General features: G+C 51.2%; 1 protein-coding gene across 3 annotated transcripts in view; it reads left to right on the forward strand.

Annotated features, from left to right (window-relative positions):
• Positions 1–21,410, forward strand: part of NRP2 (neuropilin 2) — a 112,979-nt gene that overhangs the window by 65,813 nt on the left and 25,756 nt on the right. For 2 of the 3 annotated variants that reach the window (XM_014836395.3, XM_070508446.1), the window contains exons 12-15: positions 1,952–2,092; positions 13,787–14,049; positions 15,616–15,712; positions 16,843–16,863. In XM_014836395.3, the coding sequence (XP_014691881.3) occupies positions 1,952–2,092; positions 13,787–14,049; positions 15,616–15,712; positions 16,843–16,863 (522 nt within the window). Of the gene's footprint in view, positions 1–1,951; positions 2,093–13,786; positions 14,050–15,615; positions 15,713–16,842; positions 16,879–21,410 lie in introns of all 3 variants that reach the window. The other variant, XM_070508445.1, reaches the window with a different exon arrangement.

A 21,410-nucleotide genomic window follows, 5' to 3' on the forward strand; every position in this document is an offset into this window, starting at 1 on the left:
TGATGGAGACACAGCAATGTGGCACAGACCCCATGGGTAGATGGTGAAAGCCGTGGACCCCGCACTCAGCCACTTGACAGTATGAGGAACTGCACTGATGGCATGGATGGCTCCAAAAGATGGCTACAGAGAAGCATGGGAGAGGAGCCAAAAGTAAATGCTGAAGTTGTGTGACTGAAAATGATAATTTAATGCATATGCTTTCAGGAATGTGCTGGTGTATGTTGTGTGGGTGGGGGACACTTGGTCAGGGTTAGTTGAATACAGAATTCTGACATTTTAATGAACTTGTTTTTGTTTTATGAAGAGGAGAAAGCGACTTGGAGGATCTTCCAAGACATGTTTAGGACAGTTTGAGAGCCAAAGGTGGAACGCACAGGGAGTTAATGCCTGGTATCGGATTAGCGGGGCAAGCCTGTGGAGCACAGGGGAGGGGTTCTGTCTAACTGGAGATCCAAGGAAAACGGAAGGTTCCGCCGCAGACTCGCCCAAGTTTAACATAATTCTCCGGTTTCTAGTGGTTTCTTTCATTTGAGGTTTCTCTGCTGGTTCCTCCCTTCTCTTTTTCTGCAAAAGATCTCATTGTGGAGTTTGGTTCCTATGATACAGTATGCATGTAAACAGTAGAGAGCAATTATGGTATACTGAATTACTCCATATTTTTGAACGGAAAAATAGAAATTCAGAAATTGTTGGGAGAAGGGGACAGTGAGGGCCAAGGGCCGACCTTCCAAGCCAGGAGTTGATGCTTCTGTAATAGATTCCACGTGCTTCCTGTCGACTCCAGCTGCCTTTGGCCAAGGGTGGGCCAACGTTGGGTATTCTCTCTCCAGAAAGGGAGGCACAAACAGGACCCGGAGGCATCTGCCTCCAAGGCCCGTGAGCCCTGCCCTACGAGGGAGCCCTCCCCACCCCCACAGTGTGAGCGTTTGTTTCCAGCAGTCTGCTGTTCCCTTTTAGACTTCCTAGCCTGCATGCTTGGCCTTCCCCACGGAAAGTCCTCTCTGGGAACCCCGAGAAGGGAAGTGAGAAGGCCAAAGGCCCCGCTTCCTCCCTGCTCCCCGCAGTGGCCAGCACCTTCTGCTGCCTCCTCGGCCCCTGCTGGCAGCCCTCCAGGCCAGCCCTGCTCGCCCCCCCCCTCACCACCCCACTTCCTCACATCCTTGGCACCGGCTCAGACTGGATTCTCAGAGCCGAGTGGATTCCATCTTCTGGCTCAGGCAGGTGAACAACCAAGCAGATGGGGTGAGCCGGTGTGTGGTCACTTTGTGATTTCCACGAGGGAAGTGTTCTCGGCTGCCCCTGGGGCCCTGGCCTTCAGGCCCCCAGTGCCACATGACATTGTTTCTCCTCCTGGTCGGTGCTGAGCTGGCCGGCTGGCTGGTCTGGCCCCCTCATTTTGCTCCCACTTGCCACACTGCCCGCCTGGCAGTGCGCCCCGCCATGGGGATGCCGGAGGGCAGCACACAAGCCTTCCTTGTTTCCGAGGCCGCTTTCTCCTCCCTGGCCAGCTCCTGCCGACGTGTGAGCCCCTCCGGATGCTAACAGGCTGCCCCATCACTTCTGAGAGCCAGGTTGGCAGGAGCAAGCCTTCCCTGAGGCCCTGGGGAGACATTCTTCTCTGGCATTTAGGGAACCGCGATTTTCACATTTGTCTGCTCTCCAAGGTGGACAGAAGAGGCTGTGTAGAGCCCGAAGCCATTTGGTGGCCTCATTTGTAATTGTTTACTATGGGAACCACGGCAGACTTGGCTTTCCTGCCTGGGAAGGATGAGACCAGAGGCTGACCCGAGAGCCGGCGGTCGCCAGGATGAGTTAAATGAATCCGCACGGGGAGCCGCTCTTTCTCTGCTCTCGAGTAGGCCTTGCCAGCAATTCAAACAGTGCCGCTCAGCTCTTCTCCGAACCCATTTCATCTGCCCTCCTCTGGTTGTTCTTTTTTCCCTTTTAGACAAAGACTTGCAGCTCCCTTCAGGATTCAACTGCAACTTCGATTTCCCTGAGGAGCCCTGTGGGTGGATGTACGACCATGCCAAGTGGCTCAGGAGCGCCTGGACCAGCAGCACCAGCCCGAGCGACCGGACTTTCCCAGGTAGGCCAGCTGCAGATGCAAAGATGAGAAGGCTAGGGCTTCCTGCTCCACGTCTCTCAGCTCCAGTTTCCCTGACCAGCTTCCCAACCTCCCACACAGACCGTCCTCTGCTCTTTGCCCACAAACCACTGCAGCCTTTGCTCGGGACATCACCCTGCAGAATCGCTGCGGGGTGGTGCCTGGCTCTCCTCCTGACTACAGTACAGCCTGGGAGCGGGGAGCGGTGAGAGGGGCCGACACGAAAGAAAGAAGAGGAAGAAGGAACGAGCAGTGGGGAGGTCCTGGGAGATGGGATGAGTCAGTGTCCCGTGTCCCCATAGCCAGCACTTGCTGCCACTGTCACAGAGCCTCTTGTCAACTCCAAGCTGGGTATTGTTCCTAAAATGGCTCATTAGGAAAACACTGGCCTCAAGTCTGCCTGATAGTCCTCCAAGGGGATCATCGCTTCTGCAGAAAACCGAGTCGAGGGCCTGAAGTGCTGCCACCCCTGTGGGTGTCCAGCAGAGCTGCCTGGCCCGTGGCCTCCGGGGGAGTGTTGCTGCCGGTGCTTGAAACATCACAAAGCCCCCTTTAGTTTCAGAGAGCCGGGTTTCAGAGGAATTGAAACCCTGGCCCTGTTGGTAGAGAGGGACCTTCAGCCCTTCTGAACACGTAGCACAGGGCTATCCCCATCTCACAGTCGCCCACTTTGACAGGGCCCTTCTGGGAAATGCACATCGACCGGCTCCTGGGGGGGCTAACAGCAGCCCTGCTTGGTCATGGTGCACGCTGGGTGGTGTAAATACTCCTGCTATGGCTGAACTCGAGCTCCCAACATGACGGCATCGGAGGTGAAGGGAGAGGCACAATAACACAGCGTTATGTGGTTTTTCCCATCACACGGATACAATACTCGTGAATGACTTCGGGAGCATAGGTACTGGTAAAATGTATTAAAATAATTAGGAAGTGTTGAGTTTTCAGGAATTTATTACCTTTAGTTTTTAATATAACTTATTTAATTGTAACTTTATGTAATTTAATTTTTAATAATGATTGCATTTGACTGGCTTGCAAAATTCCAGAAAATTTAACAACCAGCTCTCACGAGCCACAGCACGTTGGCTCCCGCACACCATGCATTAGCTTTCAATTTTCGTGCTTCCCAGGCCTGGACCTTAGGCCCCCACAAGCATTTGAGAAGAAAGGGGCTAGTTCTGGAAATTGGTGGGTCAGATGTTGCCTGACTGGAGAATAAAAGGGGGAAGGGACGTCCCCTTCTGCAGGGTTCCCCAGAGCCACTCTGCTGCCCCTCACCCCACAGACTGGCTGGGTCCCCTGCACGCCCCTCCCCCGGGACAGAGGCCAGGAGAGCACAGCGGCCAGCCTCCTGACCCAGCCTGTGCTTGCTTTCCTGGAGGGTCACAGGTCTACTCTGGAGAAAAACATTTTCGTATTTCAAGTGTTTATCTCTTCAACATTTGAGTGCTCAGAGAGATTAATATCTGCGACCACCCCCCCCGCCTCGGGCAGCAAGCGGGAGCGCTCACCTGGTCCCTGCCTTAATCACCCTCCTTCCCCTCATTCACGCAATAATGTTTAATTAATATAATGAGCCTCCTGCACGTTGGAAAAAAATACTTATTTTTATAACCCAGCTTGGATTTTTCATTTCATTTCCTCTCCTTTGAGACTTGGCCCAATTAATTGGTTGTTTGCCCAACCCCCACTTCTTATGTGAACACAAAGGTTTGTGGGGTAGTGTATGTGTGTATGCGTAGTGTATATGTGTGTAGTTGTGGGGGGGGTGTGTATGCATGGTGTATATGTGTGTAGTTGTGGGGTATGTTTGTGTATGCATGGTGTATATGTGTGTAGTTGGGGGGGGTGTGTATGCATGGTGTATATGTGTGTAGTTGTGGGGTATGTATGTATCTGCATGGTGTATATGTGTGTAGTTGTGGGGTATGTATGTATGTGTGTGTATGCATGGTGTATATGTGTGTAGTTGTGGGGTATGTATGTATCTGCATGGTGTATATGTGTGTAGTTGTGGGGTATGTATGTATCTGCATGGTGTATATGTGTGTAGTTGTGGGGTATGTATGTATCTGCATGGTGTATATGTGTGTAGTTGTGGGGTATGTATGTATCTGCATGGTGTATATGTGTGTAGTTGTGGGGTATGTATGTATCTGCATGGTGTATATGTGTGTAGTTGTGGGGTATGTATGTATCTGCATGGTGTATATGTGTGTAGTTGTGGGGTATGTATGTATCTGCATGGTGTATATGTGTGTAGTTGTGGGGTATGTATGTATCTGCATGGTGTATATGTGTGTAGTTGTGGGGTATGTATGTATCTGCATGGTGTATATGTGTGTAGTTGTGGGGTATGTATGTATCTGCATGGTGTATATGTGTGTAGTTGTGGGGTATGTTTGTGTATGCATGGTGTATATGTGTGTAGTTGTGGGGTATGTATGTATCTGCATGGTGTATATGTGTGTAGTTGTGGGGGTGTGTGTATGCATAGTGTATATGTATATGGTTGTGCATCTGTATGTTTGTGTTTCTTTCTCAAGGTGTTTGTGCTTTGTGTGTGTGGGCACGTTAGGCGTTTTTATCTGTAGATATATATGTGTTTATAAGTATGTACATGCATGCGTTTTACGTGTGAGTCTGTGTGTGTGTGTCTGTATATTTGTGTTTGAGTGTGTGTGTGATTTGTATGCCTGGGGGAGTGTCTGTGCTTAGTGGGTCCACGGGGGCAGCTGGCAGAGGCACGTTAAATAAAGGGATGTGAGGCATAGCTTGGGAGCCCTTCTGGCTCTCATTCTGAGTCTGTCTTCAGGTTCCTTCTAATAATTCTGCCTCCTCCCTTCTGCTCTTCTGGGCAGATGTTTTCTAAGAATGTCTGAGAGCAGCCCTGCTCAGGCAACAAGGCCGCCAGTGAACAAGTGACACTTCTGGAAAGCTTGTGTTACTCTCCGTTTGACCCTGTCCGTCACCTCTGCCCCTTCACCGTCCCCTCTGCCTCCTCCTCACCCAGCCTCGTCCTCACCTGAGACCCTGACCCCAACCCTGGCTGCCAGCTGTCAGTGCCAGGCCTTCTCCTGTTCCCGTTGATTCATCCACCTTGCGGTTCAGGGGAACTTTTCGGAGCAAGCTCGCAGAGTGGGCAGAATTCCAGCCTTTGGCCGGCCGGCTGGGGCCAGAAAGAGAATTAGGGCCACAAGGAACTGCTGGATCTAATGTTTCTCCTTAAGATGCTGAGAAGGAAAACAATCATTTTCCTCTTCCAGAAAAATCCCTGAAGTTTGGAAAAGTGGCACTTGTAGCCTGCTCCAGAAAGTGAGATCGTGGCATTGATTTCAGAGCCTTTCCATCCGTCCTCGGATGATTTAAAATCATTTGTTGTTTTCCCTCCTTTCCTCCTCCTAACGAGACTTCATCCCGGGCTCTAAGCAGGAGAGCACAGAGAGCCCTTTCTGTTCAGGGTGGTCCTTTCTTCTTCAAAACAAGATGGGCCCCGAGGGGAGCAGTTGGGAGAAAGGAAGCAGCTGTGCTTGGTCAGGGGCGGGTGAGGCCGAGTGGGACCCCAGTGGCTGGACTTTCCTAGTCAACCCCGAAGCCACTGCGTCGCCCACACCCCGCACCCCACGGGGGGGCCGCTCTGCTGTGTAAGAGAAGAGTGCCATCTGTTTCACCCCTTCCTAGCCAGGTAAACAAGAGTCATCCTCTAAGAAAGTAGGCGTCGCCCCCAAGTGCAGAGGGAGCAGGGATGAGTAGGCAGGGAGGAGGGAGCGGGGGCCACCATGTTGAAATAGCACAGCCGGGCTCCTGGGCTGCAAGTGTCTGTGGAAACGACTTGCATTCCTCAGATGTTTTCTGATTTAGTTCTTTTCTCGTGTTTTGTTTTTCTCTTTTTTTCTTTTCCTTTTAAGTAAGCAATTAGTTCTGTTCTTTTGGCTGGTGGTAATGGTTGCTTAAGGCTGACAAGACACCCACTGGTTTCATTCCACTGTTTTTGTTTTTCAAGATAGTCTTTCAAACCACTCAGAATTTCTTTTTTTAGCTCTTTGCTTGTGGCCTAGAAGCCTGGAGTGTGTTCATACCAGCCCCTGGGGACCCTGTTCCCAATTCAGTGACCCCTGGTGGTTGCAGAGGAACCAGTCCCATTTTCCACTGGGCCTTTTCACTGTAGCTGCAATGACACACCAAGTATCTCCTCCGTTGGTTAGTGGGAGCCGCTGTATTTTCTACAGACATTCTCAAGTGCATTGGTGATAAAGAGAGTTTCGAGGAAGATCAGATTCAGGTCTTTAAGGAACTAGGCAAGACTCCTTGAGGTGATGTGGTGAGTCCGTCTGTCTAGAGCTGCACTGTTTAAGATGGTGGCCAAAAGCCACATGTAGCCATTTCAATTTTAATTAATTAAAATTAAATACAGCTAAAACTTCCATTCTTCATCACACTAGCCACATTTCCGGGGCTCAGTAGCCACACTATGTTGGACAGCACAGATATAGGGCATGCCCATCATCTCAGAACGTGGTCTTGGTCAGCCCTGCTCTCGTACCTTCTGGCATGGACATGGGAGGACCTCTGGGCCCCTTGCTGGCACTGTTGCTCCTTGGTCTGGTGTAAGCCAAGAAGCAAGCAAATAGTGGGGTGTACCTCCTCTATGATCCTTTGGTGGGAGTGTTCAGTGGCTGGTATTCTTGTCACTGTGTCATTCTCCCTCAGTGAGCACCCACAGTAAAGGAAGCAAGCAGCCCAGCATTAGATAGTGTAGGAGCCATTCTGTTCATCCGCAAAGAGGAAACACTAGGTAAGACCCATAATAATTGTTTTGTTGTTATTATTGTCGGGAATGAGACAAGAAGATTGGAGATGAAGAGTACGAATCCAGGTCAGCTTCAGAATCCTCAAGTGTCGGTCTCCCTAAATGTGGACTTTCATACCCTTTACGTGAAGTTTGGTTCCGGTATTACTCCATTTTGATAACTTCCAATCATGGAAGTGATGCGAAGCATCCGGGCAAGGCCCGTCTGGAATAGGACACTACTGTGACAGGACAGAGCTTTGCTGCCCAGCCTTTATAAGTCTGTTGGATCGAGAGAACAGAACCTTTACTGTGGGTTCAAAAACAAGCTCAAGAGACAGTAAGTCAAGAATACAGTGTTCCGAAATATTCGGATTTTACAAGTGGTGGCTGTTCCATCAAATGTAAGCCATAGACTCGTTAGCTTCTCATGGAGCTGTTTTGGTGCAGATTTGGCCTTGAATAAACCCCATGAGGGTGGAGGGCTGGAGCTGCCATTCACTCTGGGACACATGCACGAGAAGATGAAGTGTGGGTGGGTATGGTAGGTAGATGGGCAAAGAAACCAAAGGAAAGAGTTGATGAGTGAACTTGCTTATGAAGGGCTTGGCTTTTGACAGTGAGCCAGCAGTGACTCTGTGAATTAAAGAGCAACTCTCTGAACTAAAGAGCGTAGGTGGGACTGATGGCAGCGAACGGTCCAGACCCTGGACTGGCATCAGCTTGACCTGCCTTCAGAAAGAGGTTGCTGTGGCTGGGCTGGGGCTCAGCCCCTACAAATTCAGAGACAGGAACTTCTCGGGCTGAGACCATGTTAGATCATTAAAGACCAGGAACAGCTTGGCCGAAAGAAAGCCAATATTCAAGGAATAACTTCAACTGGGAAAGGAAAGCGTAGAGGCCCTTCTTTAAGGAAAGTAGGAAGGAAAACATCTCTGCCTTTGTAGTAAAGAGAGCAGTAGAGGGGAGAAGACGTGCTTCCTTTTTTCTGAAAGTCCTGATTGTCCGGTTCCCCAGCTGTGTGTGGATTGACAGTGAAGGGGCAGAATGATAGCAAGACTGCCTCAAATGCAAAACCTTCATGGAAGCAGACATACCAAAAAGCAGCTCTGGGGAGACTCCTGCAAAGACCAGGCCTGAAACCTCAAATGTCCACCAAATGGTCAATTGTAAACCTTGAGAACATCCTGCTGAGTCCATCCAAACTCAGTGTTTCCCTTAACTGGTTGTTAATTCGAGGACCTTAGCGGAGATAGACTGACCTTGGGAGGCCAAGGGGCTGACTCATGTTTTAAGCGTGACCCATACAAAGAGATTGCGTCTCCTGCGGCACGAAATATGCCTTCAGATGGTTGTTCTAGTGGGGAGGGCAAGATGCTGGCCAGGAGACGTGTGTGTTAGACAGACGGTGTGTTTGGCGTTGTGATAGCCAGGAGGATCAGACTGGTGATTTATTTCAGGGTTTGGTACGGTGTGGACGCAATTGATTCCATGGCTGTTGGGCCGACTGCAGTCACATGTTCACAGGGCGCTCAAGCAGCTGAAGCCAGATGTGGCCGTAAATCGCCAGGTGAAACGTCAGGAGAGCCTTTCCAGAGACAGCAGCAGGTTAAAACGCCTGCCTGACCCCATCCACGGCACTTCCTCTCTGCCCCTTTGAACTCCTGTTGTGCATTCCCAGGCCATTGTTTTCCCTGTATCCTGGGCAACTGACAGATGTTTTGAGTCAAAGGCCTAGCAAAATGCCTCCAGGTATGTCAGGGCCAGGAGGAGAGAGACTCTGTCTCTGGGACATTGTTTCTTCATTCTCTCTCTACGGCTGGAGGCTGGACGTGTTTCCTTCCCATTGTCTCTTTGTTGGAAGCTGTCCACTTCCGGCATCCTGGCATCGGCCACAAGCCCAGGAAGCGCCTCCAGCAGGCGGGGCCGGTTCTTAGCTAGTCAGTCACAGGGCTTTTCCTTAAAGTCCAAGTCAATCAATACAGCAGCCCAGCCAGGGCACGCCAACCCTTTGCTCTATCACGTAATCGACAGCCACTGCGGGCTTAAAACTTCCTCTGTGTCTGGCAGTGGTGGGCCATAAGTTAGAATGTTCCAGAAGAACAAACTTTCACTTGTAGCACATATATGGGTGTCACGACTTGAAAGAACTGAAGCACTTAGCCTGGAGAAGGGTCAGGGGAGACCTGCCACCCTCAGTGACGGCCTGGAAAGTGGCCATTTAAAGGGGCCAGGGGCGTGTTTCCCGGGGAAGCGAAGACTAAGGGTCTGAATTCTTCGTGACTGAAATGGTTTCTAAGTCAGAGGACAGAAACTGGCTGTGCTCCACCAGGGGTAGAAGGAGGACATGTGTCTGAATGGTGGCAGGAGAACGTAAAGCTGAATTTAAGAAGTTCCTGACAGTTGGGGTTGTGACCCAGAAGCTGCTTCTCTGGAGAATGTGGAGCAAAGGCTGGACAGCTGTTGGGGATGTTTCAGCATGGTTCCTGCGGGCAGCAGGGCGGGCCCGAGCCGAACGGTCTCTTGAGCTCCCACTGTCGTTCCAGACCACGTGCTGTTCTAGATTGTTAGATTGTTTGGGACGTACGCAGACTGACGTGAAGGAGCTTGCATGACCACGTGCCATTCTAGAGTGTTAGATTGTTTGATGTACACGGACTGACAGGAACGATGTGTGGTCAGCTGTGCATGGCGTGCAGCGTGGGGCTGGCTCGTTTTTGGGGTGAGGACGACTTTCTCCAGAGAACATCCCTATTGTCCTCAGGCCAAACCGTTCTTCCTGAGTCTCAGATTGGTCTTCCCAGGTTCTTGGTGCTCTTTTGACCCATTTTCTTCCTAAAACACAGTCAGGCAAGCCCAGGCAGTGTGCGCAGGTCCCATGCCCGTGATAGAGACCAGAGCCTCTACTGAGCTTCCACTGGGCCCTGTCACTGTGCAGAGCACTTCATGTGCCCGTCCTGTCTCCTCCCCTGACAGCGCTCTGCAGGAGTGCTGCTGTCATGCCCATTTCACAGACAGGAAGACTGAGGCTTTGAAAGACCACAGAACATTAGGCCAGGGCCCCAGCCCCGATGAGAGGCCCAGCTCTGGCCGTTCACTCAGTCCGATCAGGGCATACATCCATTTCCACCCCTCTCTGGTAGTGGTCTGGGACACGTTCCTTCAACTCCCGAGGCTCAGTTTCCATTTCCATGAGAAAACGATCCTGATTTCACAGGGGAGAGTCCATCAGATGGGCAGAGAACACCTCCAGCGCAGTCTCTGGCACACAATAGGCACTCAGCCGACATCACTTCTCTTGCCTGGCTTCCCCTGGTCTGAGCCGTTCTCTCATGATGTCCTGGTTCTAATCAGGCCTCTCAGTGACAGGCAGGGACGTTCTGCGGCTCAGCGTCCCTCTGAATGATGTCTACTGCTAATTCCTTAAATTTACATATCGTCTTTCTTCCCTCGAGCTCCTAGCACTTAACAGACAAGTGGGGCACAAATGATTTAACTGAGAGAAATTCCAAGGCCTGCTTGTCTGGAGATTCTGCGAACTAGTGGATTAGCTCAGATGTCAGCACTGAATTATGTTCCTTCAGCTGCTCGTGCTTAGCACGCCACCAGCATTAACTCCCTGGTCTTCCAGGGGTCCTCTAAATCATGCATAGTGATTATCATCTTACTGGGAGAGAGGGGAGAGGAGAGGGCCAGCTCGGTCCCTGGGAGGGTGGGCTGTGAAACCTTGGCCTCCTTGTGCCTGAAGCTGCTGCCCCAGGATGAGTAAACGGCACAGACCAGATCCAGCCCAGCCAGCCCAGCTCTTTACACCTCCACATACATTTTACTTACCAAATCCTAACCATCATGTATGGTTCCCCTGCCACTTAAGAATGTAAATTCAGGGGCCGGCCCGGTGGCGCAGCAGTTAAGTGCGGACTTTCCACTTCTTGGCGGCCCAGGGTTCGCCTGTTCGGATCCCGGGTGCAGACATGGCACCGCTTGGCAAAAGCCATGCTGTGGTGGGTGTCCCACATATAAAGTAGAGGAAGATGGGCACGGATGTTAGCTCAGAGCCAGTCTCCCTCAGCAAAAAGAGGAAGATTGGCAGTAGTTAGCTCAGGACTAATCTTCCTCAAAAGAAAAAAAAGAATGTAAATTCATATAAGTGACAGTATTTCTGCCAAGCAATTTTCAGGCAGCAAGTGGGTCTTATTTGTGAAAGTGTGAAGGAAGAAGCCTGAGTCAATAAGTCTCTGTAATCTGGTTTCCTCTATACCTGAGGTGGAAACAGTAAGGGCTTGGGAATTCCTGGAGCTTGAGCATTTGGGGGTGTGGTGGGCTGGGTGCTCGCCCAGATTATCAGTGCACCTCACCTTTACAAAAGGCTGTTAGCTCGGGGGGTGGGGGGGGCAATGGTGACGAGATGGTGTGAGTCTGAGGGATTTCCATCAGCTGGCTGACGCGTCCTCTGTTCTTGTTTCCAACACATAGCCTCACATAATTCTTCGTTCGTGAGTTTGTCCTTCATTCGTGAGAACAAAATTTTTGTGAGTAGCTGCATATACATGTCACTATCTAGGGGCAGGAGAAGGAGCCTTTATATACACACACTTATCTATGTAAGACCAGGACCTTATGGTCTAACGGGGGTGGGAAGAAAGACACACACAAAGCAGTTAAATTGTAGTGCAAGGCAGCAGGTGGGTACCTACTGAAATGCATGAAAAATGGCCTCAAGTCTTTTTAAAACAAGGTAAAACCAGTGGTACAGTCAGTAAATTCTCGAGCTGTTGAGAGAAGAGAGGAATTAATGTTGAAATGTGCCAGGATGTTTAGGAGAAGAACCAGCAGAAGAGGGGAGAGGTGGCTGGGGCGGGGCGGGGTGGGGGGAGCACAGGTGGGGGTGAGCACAGGTGAGGGGGGAGGGAGCAGGCCCGTGGGAACCAATCTGCTTGGACAGATGTGATTGATTGCCCAGACTTGGGGCAAGGCCACTGGCCGCAGCTGACGTGGAGACCTGCTGTACAGGGTGGGGCAACCAAGTCAGGCCCAGCTCTGCTGCTTACTAGCCTCTCTACCTTGGACAAGTCACAGAACCTTTCTGAGCCTCAGTTTCTTCATCCTGTGCAAAGCAAGATTAATAAGACCTAGCTCACAAGCACACAGCAGGGATTAAATGAAATGATGCATGTGAGGGTGCTCTGTAGCCTGTAAAGCCTTATGCAAATCTCACTTATAATTACCGTCATTAACAGCGGTGGTAAGGAGATCTGATGGGAGAAGCACAGGTTTAGATCATCTCTGAGTGGTTGTGGCACCAGTGTCTCCTCCCTTAGCAGATCACCATCTTTAAAATCCTCTGCCACAGTTACAGCTGCCTAGTAATCTGTGCTGGCCTTGGCCTTGAAGAGGTCTCACGTTGGGGGGAATTAGATGACATGCTTGGGTGGTTAAGGAGACACAACTGGGTCCCCCCGGATCCTAAACTGCTCTAATCTGAGTTCAGGAGAAGGGAGCTTCTGGAGCAATAATCCCGGAGAATCTAACCACGAGGGATTCAGGGGAGCCGGGGAGGAAGGAGCGAGGGGGCCGAGAGGATGAGGGAAGGAGCTGTTTCTGGGCCCCTGGTGGGAGGACGGTCACAGGCTCAGCTCTCACTGGGAGGATGACATCACAGGAGTAACGACAGCGGACCAGTGGTCCCGGGAGTGCCCTGTTGATTCAGGACTCTGGAGTCCCCGCCTGTCCTTCGCTGACAACCCCAGGATGTGCACAGTCCCTGTTGAGTAAGAAAGCTCTGAGCACACGTCTCAGATTGACATGGTCCTGAGGTGTCTGGGATGCGGATTGGGGATCTGTGATGCAGAAGAGCCCCTGCCCTCTTGAAGCAGGTTCAGCATAAAGTGTCCCGAAGCCAAAAGGAGGCAGTGAGATTCTCTCCTCAGCTGCCACCGTGCTGCGTACAAGTGGCCAGAACACTCCTGTGGTGTTGGATTTGCAAGTGCAGGTCCCCGTGCCTGTGCCTGCGAGGCGTGGAGTCTGCCCAGGGTGAGGGAAACTCAGCCTTCCGCACAGTGTCTGATGTGTTTGAAAACTAAGCAGCCAGAAGGCCCGTTCTCTGAACTTTTGGATGCATGAAACCTTGATTTCCCAACACGTGTCTGTTCTCTGCTAAACACATAGCCTTCATTAGTGACATGGTGACAGGGCCGGTTCTCACTGGAGCCATGTTTGCCTGGCTCCCTCAGGCCAGGCTCGTCAGAGAACAGGAAAGGGAGTGGGGTGTCAGGGCCCTGGATCACCCCTCCTCAGCCACCATGCCCTGTTCTGCGTGAAGCTGACACTGGGCTTCTGAGCTGCAGTCACAAGAGCCCAGGCACCATCTAGCAGCAGTGGGAGAGACAGAAGGTTCTGTCTTCCATGTGGACAGTGCCAGCCAAGATGACAAGTCTTGAAGCATAAACCACCTGGCCAGACTCACCTCTGGTCTAGCAGCCACCTCACCCCCTTGTAATTCAGTTCGTTAGACTGTGTTGGCCCTTTGGGTAAGCCAGGGATGAATACGGCCTGGCCTCTTAGAGCCTAAGAGGAGAAGACAGGCAGACACAACCAGCAAGAAATAAGGCCGACCATGCTGGGTGCCGCACGTAAAAGAGGGACTAAGAAAGGGATGCAGAGGAATAGGCAGGAAGGACTGACTTGATGTAAAGTCCCATGAAAGGGCTTCAAGAGGACTCAGCATGTGAATCAAGGCTCTGAAGGAGCCTTAAAGGGATGCAGGACCTGGAGAACAAAGACCCCCAAACTCTAGTCCCAGCTTTCCCCTGGGGAGGACCAGAGCTGCAAACTGGTGTCTTTCGAAAGTGTTTACCAGGATGCTCTGTTTGGGCTTGTTTCCCCAGATGACAGGAATTTCTTGCGGCTGCAGAGTGATGGCCGGCGAGAGGGCCAGTACGGGCGGCTCATCAGCCCGCCCCTGCACCTGCCACGCAGCCCAGTATGCATGGAGTTCCAGTACCAAGCCACGGGCGGCCGCGGGCTGGTGCTGCAGGTGGTGCGCGAGGCCAGCCGGGAGAGCAAGCTCCTCTGGGTCATCCGCGAGGACCAGGGCGACGAGTGGAAACACGGGCGGATCATCCTGCCCAGCTACGACATGGAGTACCAGGTAGGGTGGTGGCGGAGGCGGGCGGGGCTCCCAGGGAATCAGTGGGATCTGTGCTTCAGTATTTCAAAGGGCTATGCCCATTCATCATTAGGGAACATGGTTAAGCGTTGCTGTTTTCATTGTGTTTCTCACGTTGCCATGGCAACTAAATGACACTCTTATTTGTTATTCAGAATGTGCCTATCTCTATACCCAGACTTGGTTCTTTGTTCTTCCTATTGCCTTTTATATTGCTGAAATCTTCCCCAACAAATGTTTCTTCTCCCCATTTTATTTTAGATTGCTGTGAGGTAGGCTTACAAAGGAGCACAGGAGCCAGGGAAATAAACACAAACACACCCTCCACACACGGGGAAGAGGCCTGTGGGGCCCCTCACACTCCAAGGAGGAGAGGGGAACAACCTCCCAGCCCTGTCTCAGCCGGCATGCACACAGGAAGAGGGGTGCTGTCTGCGCTCAGTGGCTAGCAGACCAGAGACACTCCTAAATGGTTTGTCTCCCAACAGCTCCAGGAGCTGAGTTGTATTATCTCTGCCCCACAGAGCGAGAGACTGAGGCACAGATGGGCATGCACAGCTGTGGCTGAGACTTGGGTAGGAGTAGAGGCGCTGTGGAAGAGGTGACCGAGAACCAGCCACAGCATTAACCTGCTCCTCCCTAGACGAGCAGCAGCAACACATGGCTGGTGAGGCAGCCAACTGCTCGCTCAGCTTGCCAGAGGACATGTGCTCATTTGCAGAGAGAACCGGGGAGGGCAAGAATGAGGAGTGATGGAAGACCCCAGAGCCGAGGGGCTGCGGTCACTCTCCAGGATGTCAGGTGTCCTGAGACCCTCCTCACCCCCACCTGCGTCCCACTTGTAAACCTTAGTGTGCTGTGTTGTAAGCACCTGTTTGCATTTTTGTCTCACTCGCTGGATGGTGAGACTCTGGGCGGAGGGTCTTGTCTATTAGGTGTTGTAACTGTCCTTGCGCCTGGCCGATGGCAGGTGCTCGGTAAACTACTGGTGTAGGAACAAATTCGCACCCCCCCCCCCCCCCCGCCCCCGCAGTTCTAACAATGGGAGCCCCCAGGCAACATTATAACAGTGGAGCCACAGGAGGATGTAATCACCAAGGCAATGCAAACCCAGGGTACTGGATTTCTCACCTTACCCCCGCCTGCTCCTGTCCCCTGAGTTTCCAAATACCTGGATTGGGCGTTTGAAAGATTTATAAGAGAGGAACCTCAAAAATGGCTCCGGATATGTCAGCCCTCCTTTAAACACGCTCTGATTGTGATCCTTTTAATTGATACATTCTAGTTATGGACAACAGTATCCATCACATTGTTACTTATATTTTTTAATCTCCTCAAATATGCATTTGATTTGAACCAACCCTCTTTAAATTAAGGTTTGAAGCAGTGTAGCCATGTGGTCCACAGATGTGTACCAGGTGCAGTAGCACACACACACACACACGCACACACACGTTTTAAGCTGCAGTTAACAGAAAATTGGAAATCTTTGCACTGCTTGGACCAGGAAGCTCGGTTAACCATGGCTTTTGTTCTTCTGGCTTCTAGATTGTGTTCGAGGGAGTTATAGGAAAAGGACGTTCAGGAGAAATTGCCATTGATGACATTCGGATAAGCACCGACGTCCCGCTGGAGAACTGCATGGGTGCGTGACTGTCTGTCTCTTCGTGCTCTTCCCGGTGAGACACCAAGGGCTAAGATACCCAAGAGGAGGCAGCGGGCCACTTTCACACCCGGTCTGTGCAGGGGTGAGGTGTGAGTGTAGCTGCACCTCAGGCTGCATTCCAGATGGGAGGGGTGTGAGAGGAGGTAAAGTTTCTGTCCAGCTCCCACTCAGAAATAGACATGCACTAAGTACATGGAGATTCAGGGCGCCGAGACCCCACCCTCAGACTCCAGCTTTTAGCAAAGAAAATGCTGGAGGACAAGCACGACTGCCAGTCAGAATTAGGTGCTGGGGAGGTTCGATGAACTTAATGGAGGCCTCCACTGTGAGCAAAAGCAGCACATATGTTCTGTCAGAGTGATAGCACAATCACCAAGCAGTTCTTTTAGAGGAATGAGTTGCAGGGCAAACCGTGGCACGTGAAGTAAGATTTTAGACTTTGCTTTGAAGCGAATGCCTCTAATGCCCAAGATCCCAGAGCCGTTGTAAGATTAGACATTGCATGCCAGGTGACTAGCTCAGGAAGGACACCGTAAGTGCCCCTTGGACGGCAGTGCTGAGCAGCCCGGCCACCTGAGATGTACAAATCTCACCCACCACCCCAAGGCACCCTGACAGTCTCCCCTCAGAGCCATGGACATTCCCCAAAGCAAGAGGGCGTCCTGAGAAGGAATGGCACCCACGTTCAGTTGCCATGACTGTAATAACTCCCCAAGTGCTTTTCTTGGCACACGGGTCCCGGGTGTGTATGCCTGACGATGTCAGAAGCACCTGGGATTGCCCTAGTCCCCTCAAGCAACTCAGGCCCCGGGCTTCCAAAAGTAATCCCGGCTCTGAGAAAGTAATCAGTGATAAGTGACTGATTACAATGCTCCAGGGACCCATTACTCTATAAAGGACTTTTGTTCCAAAGCAACTTTGAGACTCTCTCCCCAGCCTCCCGGCCCCCACAATGATGATGTGTTAGACACGGTCAGAGCACGTGGGACACTTTCCATGGGATATTACAAAGAACAAATTAATGGAAGTCCTCTTCATCATACCCTACATTCACCTGATTATTTCTTCCCCTTTTCTAACTCAAAATTTTTTCTCTTTTTTTCCCCCAGAACCCATCTCAGCTTTTGCAGGTGAGCATTTTAAAGGTAAAAAACAAATTTTTTTGCATGTCTTTTCCTCCCCCTCCATGTGATGTGAATTTGATGGGAGAATAAACCTCCGAATCTGACCAATCTCCCAAGAGAAAAGAGACGCCACTCCTTGCTGCCGCTAGATGGCACCAGCCACACCGTAGATTCGAGAAAGGGGCTGGAGATCCTCGCTGTCTCTTTAATCAAAGCTTAGAAACCTACAACAGAGACAAATCGGTTACAGACAAACCTCCCAGCCTTGCCGTGTCCAGCCAGGAGCGACGAGGCTGAAAATGCACCAGTGCTGAGGGAGGAGAAGCTGTGGGGAGATGAAACAAAAAAATCATCAGTGGATGAACAGTGAAATGAGGTGACAAGGATTTGTTAGACACCCGAAGGTGTCTTCTTCCTGGGTCCAGGGTCCCAAGGCAGCGGGACAGTTACCCCTCAGTGAGGTATGGTGGGGGGCAGTTTGTGAGGGGAGAAAGTTAGGGAGAAGACACGAGGAATGAGCCCCCCGAGGAGGGGGCGGTGCAGAATTCAGGAGCTGGGGTCACACAGGGGAACTAGGGAGGCACGGTCAATGGCTGGAGTTAGAGCGTTTAAATACAAGACTGAAAACAGAAAGGACATTTCCTCCCTAGTAAAGTCAATAGCAGAGTGGAGAGAGAAGAATTTGGGATGCTCACCTCATCCGGGGGAAAAGGACCCCGAGCATGGGTGATGGTGATGTCTGTGCTGTTAAAATGCAGGGTCCTATTTCGCCCTCTTTGCAGTCCATTTAGTTGACACTGCTAGGTTTCCAACAGGTCCCCAGGCTAAGTGTCTGAAGCCATTCTAAATGCTTCTGTTCAGGTGGCCTGGGTGTGAGAGCCCCTCAGACACATGCACCCTTACCTGTGACGTAACCTATTGTATGCAAACACTTGTGAGGTTGTACTGGTTGGCCTTACCCTTCTGGTGACAGCATTTCAGAGATAGGGGAAGTCATTTTTGTATCCAAAGTCCAGACTCATTATTTTCACTCTCATTAGTCTGTCCAGCTCCTGGCTAGAAAGAGATGCATTCCTGGTCTGCCACCTAGATGTGCCCTCTGACTCCAAATCATGTCGCCTAACTTGCCGCTCATCACCCACAGCTCTGAGACAGTAGAGGAGGCAGAGGAGCAGAATAGAGAAGGACACAGAAAGTCTTTTCTTTCTTTTCGTGCCCTTCCCCGCCTCCCTGAACTCCATCCCGCTCCCCAGTGCACATCTTAAAGTATTAAGTGTATTCGTGTGCCTCTGTTGGTGCTTTGGGGCGTGAGGTTTATATTGGTGTGAATGTAAAGTATTGGCAGGAAAACTGAGATCAAAGCTGAAGGACTTGGGTTGCAGTTGAGCTCGCGTTCTAACCTTCGGACCCGAGGTAACGTTTCCGTAGGGGGAGGGAAACCAGCTTGTTGTTCCACCTGATTCTCAGCGGTTGTCTGGACGCAGAGTTCCCAAGAAAGGCTGGACAGAGACATCCAGGGTGAGCACACTGTGCGAGCATGCACATGTAGGTCCCTCACTGATGCGGTGGGTGGCTGAGCACTTTGCTTCCGGAAGAGAAGGAAAAACCAGGGCTGTGTGCTCTCCCTGAGGCGGTGTCTACTGTGAGGCTGCACAGTCCCGTCGTGTTCTCTTGTAAAAAATATATAAATAGAACATCATTAGAGCCACACTGCTCATTTAGCCAAAATAAACGCAGGCTTAGTGACTCGAAGGTAAGGATTTCCAGGGCGCTCCCGATGGGCTAGTCCGGGGGTTCAGCAAAGGCAGTCCACAGGCAGCATGGACCAGCCCCGGCTGTTGTCTTGGGAGGTAATGAGCATCCCCAGAAGGAGGAACCCCAGCCTTGGGGAGCAGAGTCTTGGCTGAGGCACTCAGAGCCCGGAGCAGGAGCAGTGCTGCGAGCAGACAGTGCGATCACATTGGTGGTTCTTAGGAGGAACTCCCGGTTGGTAGCCAGATGGACCAGGGCCGGGGAGTCTGCTCTGGGCCGAGGCCCCTCTGACCTCAACACGCAGCTCTGTGTTTTGACTCAGGCACAGCCTTCCACTGGGGAGAGGAAAGAGGACTGTTTGCACTGTCCGACCCGTGTCCGGCAGACCGTGCCTCTCCTGGTCAGGGTAGCGCAACCCTCTCTTGGTGAGGGCCTGGGGGCCTTTGGATTAAATCAGCCTTTTCACTCAAAGAGGGAAACAGAGAAATCAGGTTTGGGCAGGCAGGATATGCAAAGTTGATGGTGAAACACTGTTAATAACAGGCGTTTGCGTTGTTTGTGTGCTTTTTGAATCAGGGTTGTTTTTCTTTCCCATTATAAATTAACCATGAGACAGTGCCAGTCTCATTCTTTAGGAGAGACCAGTGTATCCTAGGTACATCTTTAAGGAAATGCAATCAAAGTGGCCTCTGGACCGGGGCAGACGAGGCGTTCGTGGTCTCTCATGTTTTGAAGCACCTTTCACGTTCTGCCTCTTACTCATTTCTTGCCATGAAACGTCTTGTTTTCAAATCGCCTTGTGTCTTCTGCTTACTGTGGCTACTGTGATTGTGTACCAGGATGTGAGTCAGTAATGGAGAGAAACATGCCGTGGAGAAAAAGAGCCGTGTAGAGAAAGGACGGGAGGAGAGAATGAAGAAGCTGGGTTGTCATGTGACTTTTAAAGAGACTTTGTCGTTGTTTTTGTTATGAGTCACATTTTAAACAATGTAGCCTGGTGTGCGTTTTCTTCTTTTCTTTCTTTCTTTCTCTCTCTCTTTTTTCAAAACACTGGCTATAAACATAGTGCCATCACATATCTTTTTCTAGAATTTGAGCTTTAACAATGAAAAACTGTGTGTAAAGGGGAAAAAAAAGAACTAAAAAGTGGTGTAATTAAGGTGATGGATTATTTCCTCTTAACCAATAATTTCTTTTTTTAATACAAGAAAAAAGAAGAATAAAGAAGCCAGTAAAAATATATAAACCCCATACCCAGAGCTCTCTAGTTGTTGACCCCATGGTACTTTTAGCAGCTCACAGTGGAGGCAGGAGTTCTCACTCGTGGCAGAGACAGAGAGCTTGAAGAAAGCAGGAGCAGAGAGACTGGGTCTGGAACCCTACCCATTAGACACCCGTGGAAATCCCAGGCTAGTGCACTTGCAGGAGGTGGTTGTTAGGGTGAAGGATTCAGACCTGCTGTGTCTACCAGTGACGGAGGACCGAAGGAACATCAGTGTCTCCCGCTAAGGCTGTGAGCTGAGGTTACTGTCTCAGACCAGCTCTGAGTGCCATGGGGCCTGTCTCTTGGGTTTCGCTTTCTGCAGTCCTGAGCAGGTTTCATCCAGGTGAAACCAGGAGAAACTGAGCATCAAAGACTGTCTCATGGGCACAGAGGGGAGCAGTCTTAAGAGAGACCCATGTTGGGGTGGGGACAGCACTGGCTGGTGTTTGACTCTGTGTGTCAGGTTTTAAGTTCTGTCTTTTTGGAGCCAACTGGCCCATCTCTGCCGCTTGCCACTGTCATCTCTCCTTTTCCATCTCCACCCTCATCCCCCATTGGCTGCCTCCCAGAAGCTTTGCCCACCAGGCACAGGACCTGGGTTGGCCACAAATTCTCTCTCTCCTTGGCTTCCCTTTCTCCTCCGGCTCTCTCAACTAGAAGCACTTCCCAGACGCAGTGAGGGTTAACCAGGGTTCTTGCCCATAATCCTCTGTTGAGGGGAAGAAAAAGACCCTGGACCTGCCAGGGCTGCAGGCTGGCCTTAGGGTGCGCCTGCTCTCTGCCCTGCACCTCCAGCTGCAGGTTCACGCTCAGTGATGCTGAGCAAGGGAGTGTGGAGATTGTGCAAACTGGGTACCCACTTGGCTGCCGTTGCCTGCCTACGGGGACACTGAGGCATGCTTTGTGAGGTTCGTGGATGCCCGAGGCCTCTCCTGGCTGAGGCCTGATGCAGCCTCTCCCACAAGGTCACTGACCACGCGTCAGTCTCTCTAAGGGGAGAAGAACACTTTTCTCACCAACTTTCCTCACGCTAAAACAGAAAGGACACGCCTCAGTTTAAAGAAAGTAGCCTAAGTGCCACCAAAGAGACCTCAGCCAGCCTCAGTCTGAGTGGGAGGCCTTGGGGGGTGCTGGCGAGACCCCAGGACCCTGGATCTGCTGGGAGAGGCCTTCTCAGGGATCTTGTGCTTTCACATTCCTTCTCCAAACGTGTCCGTGGGCGAGACCACATTCTTCTACGATCTTCTGTAAACCTCTCGAGAGGAGCCAACCTTTTTCTTTGTTTAAACCTTTTATCTGAAATGCCCCTTCACCGCACTTCATTTTCGACCTGTGCAGAAAGGACTCTGCAGACAGACCAGTCCTCACACGGTCCTTATCTGCAATGAGCCTTTTTTCTTCTGTGAGAAATGACTCACAATTGTCATTTCAAAACGTGGGTACCTCCTGGGGGCCCGTTTGTAAACGTAGCTGTGGGAAATGCTGTCTCTTTTGGTCACTCAGTGAGAACCTGACTCGACTGAGACCAGCTTCAGAC

This window comes from Equus asinus, chromosome 4 (genome assembly GCF_041296235.1).
Source record: "Equus asinus isolate D_3611 breed Donkey chromosome 4, EquAss-T2T_v2, whole genome shotgun sequence".
Lineage (NCBI taxonomy): Eukaryota > Metazoa > Chordata > Mammalia > Perissodactyla > Equidae > Equus > Equus asinus.